This window comes from Panthera pardus, unplaced genomic scaffold, assembly GCF_024362965.1.
Source record: "Panthera pardus isolate Hobbes unplaced genomic scaffold, ASM2436296v1 HiC_scaffold_20, whole genome shotgun sequence".
Taxonomy (NCBI): Eukaryota; Metazoa; Chordata; class Mammalia; order Carnivora; family Felidae; genus Panthera; species Panthera pardus.
The window spans coordinates 57,167,437-57,175,195 of NW_026526766.1; the positions used below are offsets into that span (position 1 = coordinate 57,167,437).

The 7,759-nt window shown below is 53.4% G+C and overlaps 2 protein-coding genes across 3 annotated transcripts; one reads left to right on the plus strand and one right to left on the minus strand.

The window, feature by feature from the left end:
• Positions 1-4,337, plus strand: RGP1 (RGP1 homolog, RAB6A GEF complex partner 1). Of its 2 annotated transcripts, none has more exons than XM_019454558.2 (9): positions 1-391; positions 776-910; positions 1,295-1,431; positions 1,938-2,021; positions 2,126-2,275; positions 2,550-2,696; positions 2,901-3,028; positions 3,240-3,429; positions 3,932-4,337. In XM_019454558.2, the coding sequence occupies exons 2-9, from the start codon at positions 795-797 to the stop codon at positions 4,153-4,155; spliced, it is 1,176 nt and encodes a 391-aa protein (XP_019310103.1). In that variant the 5' UTR covers positions 1-391; positions 776-794; the 3' UTR covers positions 4,156-4,337. The 2 variants fall into 2 exon arrangements, with proteins under 2 accessions (XP_019310103.1, XP_019310104.1); XM_019454559.2 differs by having other exon boundaries at positions 334-457.
• MSMP (microseminoprotein, prostate associated) lies at positions 4,273-7,193 on the minus strand. The gene is made up of 3 exons (XM_019454574.2): positions 5,235-7,193; positions 4,900-5,008; positions 4,273-4,563 (listed from the first exon to the last, which is right to left on the minus strand). Exons 1-3 carry the CDS (start codon positions 5,362-5,364, stop codon positions 4,383-4,385), a joined length of 420 nt encoding a protein of 139 aa, XP_019310119.1. The 5' UTR covers positions 5,365-7,193; the 3' UTR covers positions 4,273-4,382.
• Positions 7,194-7,759: the final 566 nt, after the last annotated feature.

Here is a 7,759-nt window from a genome sequence, read left to right on the forward strand (position 1 = left end):
GCCGCGGTGATTAGTTTGCCCAGCCAAAGGGCGACTGAGCCCGCGGAAAGGGGAGGAGCCCCGGGGGCCAGCCCGCAAGGAACCGCCCCCGGGACCGGCCTGGGAGCTTGCGGCCGCCTGAGCCCCGTCTCCGGGCCGTGGCGCCAGGCCCCACCCCGCCCTGGGTAGGGCGCCGGGTCCCGCCGGTTGGCGTCTGGGACAGCGCCTGCGCCCGGGTGCCAGCCTGTGGGAAGGTGACCCAAGGCGGCGGGACAACCCGAGCCCCTTCCGGTCCGATCAGCCGGGCGTTTCCGGTCGGAAGGCGCTCGGTGGGGAAGGGGGGCTGAAGGGAAGTCCCGCCTCTGCCGCGGACGCCGCCACGCACTTGGCCCGGTCGTGGAGAGGCGGGCAGGTGAGGGCCTCGGTGTGCCGAGACCCGGTATTCGACCGTGTGAGGTGCCCGGGCTAAAGGCACGAGGTGACGGGCGGTCGTGGCGTTGGGCTGGGACCTGGAGCCTGGAGGGAGGTTGGGGAGGCTGGTTTGGGGGTTCGGGAGGTAGGGGGACTAACTCGGTACTGAGAGGGGCGGGGGTCTGGAACCCAGAGAGACGTCCTCCCCCTACTGGGTCAGCTGCCACCCGTACTTGCCATCCACTTTCCCGCACCCCAAAGCCAGGCGCTTCACTTAGACACCGTGCTGGTGGCCGCTGTTCTCCTCTGTCCTGGCCCCAAGGTTCTCTGCAGACGCCCCTCCCTGCCATGGTACTGACCTCTGACCCCCCTTGTTTCCTTTTAGATCTGATTCCGGAGCTGCCATGATTGAAGTGGTAGCAGAGCTGAGCCGAGGTCCTGTGTTTCTGGCGGGGGAGGCGCTGGAGTGTGTGGTGACAGTCACCAACCCCCTACCCCCCACGGCCACTTCTGCATCCAGGTGGGGATGCACATACTGAAGGAGGTGGTTCTTCTGGGAGGAAGCCTGGTTTCTATGGTGCTAAGCCAGAGCTCAGATTGTCCTGTAGCACACCACCACCTTCTTGCTCATTGCGCTCTCATTTTAGGAAAGGGCTGTTGAACTGAACGTGTGGTTGACAGAGCCCTCCACCCTCCCTTCCCCCCTTCCCCATTTCCATTTTACCCACAGTATACTTCTTTTTAATGGATTCTCTTTGAGGTTCAGGATTCCCCGATCCCTAAGACAGACAGCCACTTCACAATGTTGGTCTCCTCAGATGGTGTGGGGGGGTGGGGGGAGTTTGGGAGAGCATTTGTGAGGTCAGGAGCTCCCCTCTGATGCTTTATTTTCTTCTTCCCATAGTGAGGCTTTGGCCTGGGCCAGTGCCCAAATCCACTGCCAGTTCCATGCCAGTGAGAGTCGAGTAGCACTACCTCCCCCTGACGCCAGTCAGCCAGACGTCCAGCCTGAGAGCCAGACTGTCTTTCTACCACACCGAGGTTAAAGATGGGCATTTGCCTTTGGAAGGGGGTGGAGTCATTGTCACCTGAGAGTGAATTTGTTAAGTTGTTCTAGTGGATCCTTAAAGTTTCTGTCATATTGGGGATGTTGGGGAATGTAATTGTTGTTTTGGGGGTATATGACTGTTTCTGTCTTACAACAAGAAAATAAGGGTAGCTTGCTTTGGGCTGCCCCCACTTGCTGTGCTAGTTTCACCTAGTACTAGACAGTGGGTCATTTTTTTTTAATTTTTTTTTTTTAACGTTTGTTTATTTTTGAGACAGAGAGACAGAGCATGAGCAGGGGAGGGTCAGAGAGAGAGGGAGACACAGAATCTGAAACAGGCTCCAGGCTCTGAGCGGTCAGCACACAGCCCGACGCGGGGCTCAAACTCACGGACCGCGAGATCATGACCTGAGCCGAAGTCGGATGCTTAACCGACTGAGCCACCCAGGCGCCCCTAGACAGTGGGTCATTAAATTGCAGTCTTTCTTATCTCTTTCAGGTGAGAGGGGTCAGTGTATCCTTTCCACTCCACCAAAAATCCTTTTCTGTGATCTGAGGCTAGATCCTGGAGAGTCCAAATCATGTGAGTGCCTATCTCTTTCCCACCCCTGGATTGCCTTCTAAGGCTCCTGGAGGGAGGACTTCTCTGGTTGCCTCTGGCTGGCCTGACTACTACTTCCCAACCAGACTCCTACAGTGAAGTGCTGCCCATAGAGGGACCACCCTCCTTTCGGGGTCAGTCAGTCAAGTATGTCTACAAACTGACCATTGGCTGCCAGCGTGTCAACTCACCCATCACTTTACTCAGGGTCCCTCTGAGGGTTCTTGTGTTGACAGGTAAGTAAGGATTCCCGGAGGGAAGGGCTGGGGAAGAGCCTCACCAAAGCAGAAATGATCTGTAGAGGGCCTGCGAGGGGGGCTGGAGGGAAGCTTCCTGGTCTTAGTAAAGGTGCAAGTTGGGGGGTGGGGGGCGGTTTCTGGAGACTAGGTTGAAATGTGTACCTGGGATGTGGCTCCCCTTACCTTCAGCCATCACAGGTTGGAGTCTGAAACCCTAACCTCTACTGTCTATTCCCTCCTAGCACTACCTTTCCATCTCTTCTCTCTGTAGGCCTTCAAGATATCCGGTTTCCCCAGGATGAGGCTGTAGCCCCATCTAGTCCATTCTTGGAGGAGGATGAAGGTGGGAAGAAGGATTCATGGCTAGCAGAGCTGGCTGGGGAGCGTCTCATGGCTGCCACATCCTGCCGCAGCCTCCGTGAGAATCCTTTCACAATTGTCCTCCCCCATACCCCCATATTATTACTGTCTCTGACAGATTTTCCTAATTGCCATATGCTTCTTGAGGATTCACTGATACTCATCCCACATTATAAAGAAAAACCCCACCTTGGCCTCCGACTCCCAGCCCTTGGTACTCCCCAGTGTGGACTCCAGGCTCATAGTGTCCCATTCTTCCCAGATCTATACAATATCAGTGATGGCCGAGGAAAAGTTGGGACATTTGGCATCTTCAAATCTGTATACAGACTCGGCGAGGATGTGGTGGGGACCTTAAACTTAGGGGAAGGAACTGTAGCTTGTTTGCAGGTGAGAAGGAAAGGGGATTTTGGGGTGCTGGGCCTGGAGGGCTAGGGAGGAAGGAGGAAGGGCCTACATTAAGAGGGGTGGTATGTAGAAGTGAATAGTGTGGTCACCCAGGGTCCTTTTGGTAAAATAGCTTGAGATTGGGCTCAAGCTTCTCACCTAGAGTCCTTGTTTTCAAGTGCCTGCTAGCAACCACTTCTCTTCTTGCTCCCAGTTTTCAGTAAGTTTACAGACTGAGGAACGTGTACAGCCTGAATACCAGAGGCGCCGCAGGACAGGGGGTATCCCCTCTGTCTCTCATGTGACTCATGCCCGGCACCAGGAGTCCTGCCTACATACAACCAGAACCAGCTTCTCCCTCCCCATCCCTCTCAGCTCCACCCCAGGCTTCTGCACAGCCATTGGTGAGACCCAGACCATCATCGGCGGGGGGGGGGGGGGAGTAAAATGCTGTATTTAGGTAGAGTGTAATGGGTTCTGATTCCTAACAAACTCCTGGACATACCCACACCCAGCCTCCGACATGTAACACTTTCTCAGACATTCAGTCTGTTTCCTAGATGCACTAACTTCTAAATTCTTAAGAGCTTTACAGATGTCCTTCACTACCCCTACCCACTGAGACCCTATGATGCACTGATCTCTGATTCCCCAGCGTGTTTACTTTAATCTACCAAGTCTTGACTGTTCCACACTTAGATTATTAGATGCTTGACCTTGCTATCCTGTTGACATGTTTCTGGTTAACACTGGATTTCTTTAGAGAAATCCCTGATCCTAGCCCTGTGACTTCTTCTCTTCTTCCTGAATACCACTTTTTTTCCCTCCATTTGCTAACCATATCCTGCGTTGGTTTTTACTCCTGCCTTCTAATGCCTCCCCACCTTTGTCTGTTTTTTCCCACAGTGTCCCTGAAGTGGAGATTGCATTTTGAATTTGTAACATCGCGAGAACCAGGTTTGGTGCTCCTACCTCCCTTGGAACAGCCTGAGCCTGTCACCTGGACAGGGCCTGAGCAAGTGCCCGTAGACACCTTCAGCTGGGACCTTCCAATCAAGGTGCTGCCCACAAGCCCTACCCTGGCCTCATATGCAGCCCCAGGCCCCAGCACCAGCACCATAACCATCTGAAACTGACTCACCACGACGCTATCTTTCTTCAGGATACTGAGAACTCAGCACCTGGACTCTATAGTAGGGCCCATTTTCCCCACCTGGCTCCAGTGGCATGGACAATGAGAGGCAGGCTTTTAGCTGTAGCATTAATTTATTTATTCAGAATAAATTGGCAGCTGCTAGTGGTTTCCCTGGAAGTGGCAGCAGCAGTGGGCAGTTAGCGGAAGGGTGATCGGTTGAGTTTAGTTGGAGTGGGGAGCAGGGGCCCCAGGGGCAGGGGTGTTGGCTGAGCCCCATTCGGGGTCAGGCCCTCCCCCTTTGCAGGGCAGCCGAGGGTCAGATTTTTGCACCAGGGAGAATTGACAGGTTCCTGCCTCCTGACGTACCTCACATCCCGCGGGGAAGTCGATGGGATGCTGAGACCTGGGGAAGCAAAGCATGGGAAAGGAGTCAGCATGGTGAAGGCCCCCTTTATCCCTGCCCTACTTTCCTTCTCTGCCAGCATTCTTCCCATGTCTTTAGTGCCCTCTTGTTCCCTGTGTCTAAGCCCTGGCCTGCCATATATGGATTTTTTCGTTTCATAGCAGAAATATTTTCCCTCCAGACCGTCCCCTACATCCCTCACTTCGTAGCCTGCAGGCTTCTCTCTTTCTCTCACTCTTGTTAGCACCTTCAGGTTCAGCCAGCCTCATACCTCTATTCTGTTCATTTTCCCACCACAACAGTCTGGTTATACCCTGGCAGTCTGTGGTCACTCACGTGTCACAGCAGCCCACACCGACGGGATGCAGACAGGTACAATGGAAACAGTCCTTGCGGAGCCAAGACTCACCCAGGGTAAAATATTTCCCTTCATAGTGGCAGGGGGCTAGGGAAGAACAGGAGATGTTAGTGTGTGTGGGAGTGGTAGTGGCAGACAAAAATCACTTGTGGTCTGCAGTGGGAGAAAGTAAGTACACATCACCTCCATATTTAGTCTCTCCAATTTCCGAGCTGGAGGGAGTCTGGGTTTTCTGACAGAAGATCATCTCTAAGCCCCCCTCATCCCAACTCCCTCTGTCCTCGGCCTTTCCAAATACCTCCCCCAGCTTTACCTTGAGCTTGAAAGTAGCACTTGCTGTGGACTCCTGGCTGCTGGAGGAGCAGAGATATCACCAAGCAGATGATCCCCCAGCTTCCCAGGACTCCCTTCGCCTGTCCAGACCAGAGCATCATTAGGGTCATTCCTGCAGCACAGCCCTCTCGATCCCTTCTTGGCCTCTGTTCAGACTACTCTGGTCTTGTCTCTTTGGCTTTTCTTTGTTTTTCTCCTTGAGTCTTAGTTTCTGTCTTTCTCCCCTGGGCTCCTGTCTCACACCATCTCCTTGCCCTCTGCTCTCACAGGCTTGGGATGTTTATAAAGTGAGGACCCTGGCCCCCTGCTGAGCAGAGCTGGAAAAGCTGTAACTCTGTTTCCTGAGGTGAGGGCATGAAAACAAGAGGTCTAGCTTTAACAAGCTGTGAGAGCTGATTCATGCCCCGGCACAGCGAGGGGGAGGGAGGTGGCCATGGAAGGGGCACTGACTGGGCACTTCCCCAGCAAGGAGGTGGGAGGGGTAAGGGCCCCCAGGTGGTCCCCACATCTCTTCCCTGACCTGGAGAGGAGGAAGCATTCCCCCCCACCCCCAACACACACATACACACCAGGGGTGTGTGTGCTGGGATCCTTGCCTGGACCGGAGGGAGGCATTTCCTGGGGATGGCTAATCCTGCGCTCCAGCCAAACCCAGGAGCTGCAGTAGGGTGCGACAGCCAGAGGCTCCGGGAGAGCGAACCGACACCTGGAGTGGAGAATGTTTCTCTCAGACCCTAGGGCAGAGTCTCCCTGAAGTATGCTAGAGATGTGGGTGCTCCTCCGAGATGAGGAGGTGGGTGTCTCTTTTGCACAAGCCTACCGGGGATGCGCTTTCCATTGCTCGGTACCCCCAAACGTACGGCACATGCAAGATCTTCCCTTATCTGGGGACAGTTCTTTTAAAGAGGGACATCTCTAAATACTCTACTGGTATGAGTCACTCCGGTTTCACAGAGGTGCCCCTGTTTCCTCTAAGAACGAGAATTGAGGAGTCCTCGATGTCCTCTTTTGGGTTTCCTGCAGGCTCTGGAGAACCCCAAGATGGGTGATTAAGACTGTAGGTTATAGAGTCAGACTACTTGGATTCAGATCCTGATTCCACTTAAGAGCTGTGTGACCTTGGGCAAGCTACTTCAACTCTCTAGGCCCTTTTCCTTATCTTTAAATTGGGATAGTAATGCTAACTCAGGGTTGTTGTGAGGCTTTAAATGAGATGATGCGGGTAATGCTTTTAGCACTGTCCCTGGCACATGAGCCTCAGGAAATGGTAGCTGCTGTGGTTGGTGCGAAAGCTCAGATAAAATGGGGAGACATTCCTTTGTTTGAATGGTATTGAGCAGCTCTGCACAGCTGAGGACTTCTGTCGGGGGCTGCTATCTCCTATCACAGACTTCTGCCCTTTGTGCATTCGTGCTCCATGTCACCCTTACTACCTCTGGTTTGAGAAAAAAGTGTTGGGGGTAAACCCACTTTTCCTAGGTCAGTCAGTACCCTCACTTCTGCCCTGGGAGAAGGTGTCACTTTCTCATCCTTCCAGGTAACATTGGGACCCCTGCTTTTCTCATTAGGATTTTGATCCATTTCTTCCCATCCCCGCTCATGTGAACTCTCAAGTTCTCCTATTTGACCACTCTAATGCCAGCCATCTCTTTGGTACTAATGACACCTTTCTTTCACTTTGCCACACTCCAAAGACCTTTTTCTAGCTGTTCCTTTCCTGTCTGGAGGGCCACTTTGACCTTCTGTTTTTCCTTCTAAGTCTCCAGTCCATTTTACTGCAAGAGTCTCATTCCCTGCCACCCAGTGGATCGGATACAACTACTTCTGGCTGACCTTTTTAGAGGGCCACCCTGCCTCTCTCCTCTTCATTCAGAAACAACTTCGTCTGTCCACCTCAGATTCCCTATCTGTCCTCTTCCAAGTAAATGGCTTAAGTGGATGGAGATGCCAACTATATGTACCACATGTTCACCCTAGTCAGGTCTGATACCTTTTCTATTTCAGAGGAGTGCCAAGAGAAAAAAGAAAATTCATGGTTGAGGCTGGATGCCTTGATGCAGGCTGGTGTCTGGGAAACATGACCCTGGACTGCTCTCTTGGCTGGAGCAGGTGGATTAGGAGTCCTTTCTAGCACAAGGGCCCAGAAATCTTGTCAGTGGTCAGTAGCTCTGCTGCTACCTTTCTGGGGAAGGGGGGCCTGCTGATACCCTGGAAATCTGGGGCACAGAAAGCCTTTTGCTCCTGCAACCTGGAGCCGACCCAGTAGGGGGCAGACACGACTGGGGAGCTAGGAAGCTTAAAGGTGGTGATGATGCCGGCAGGCAAAGGGGGCCCAGTAGGGATTGGTGTGTGTGTGAGGTAATGGGGACAGAAGTGGGGGCCGCCTATAATGAAGATGAGGTAGGCATATGGGCAGGAGTAGGGGGCTTCTTTCTAGAAAGAAAGCCTGGGGCTGAGTCGGGATCCTTCTCACAGAATTTGGGGGAGGGGGGCGTGTCGGGGAGG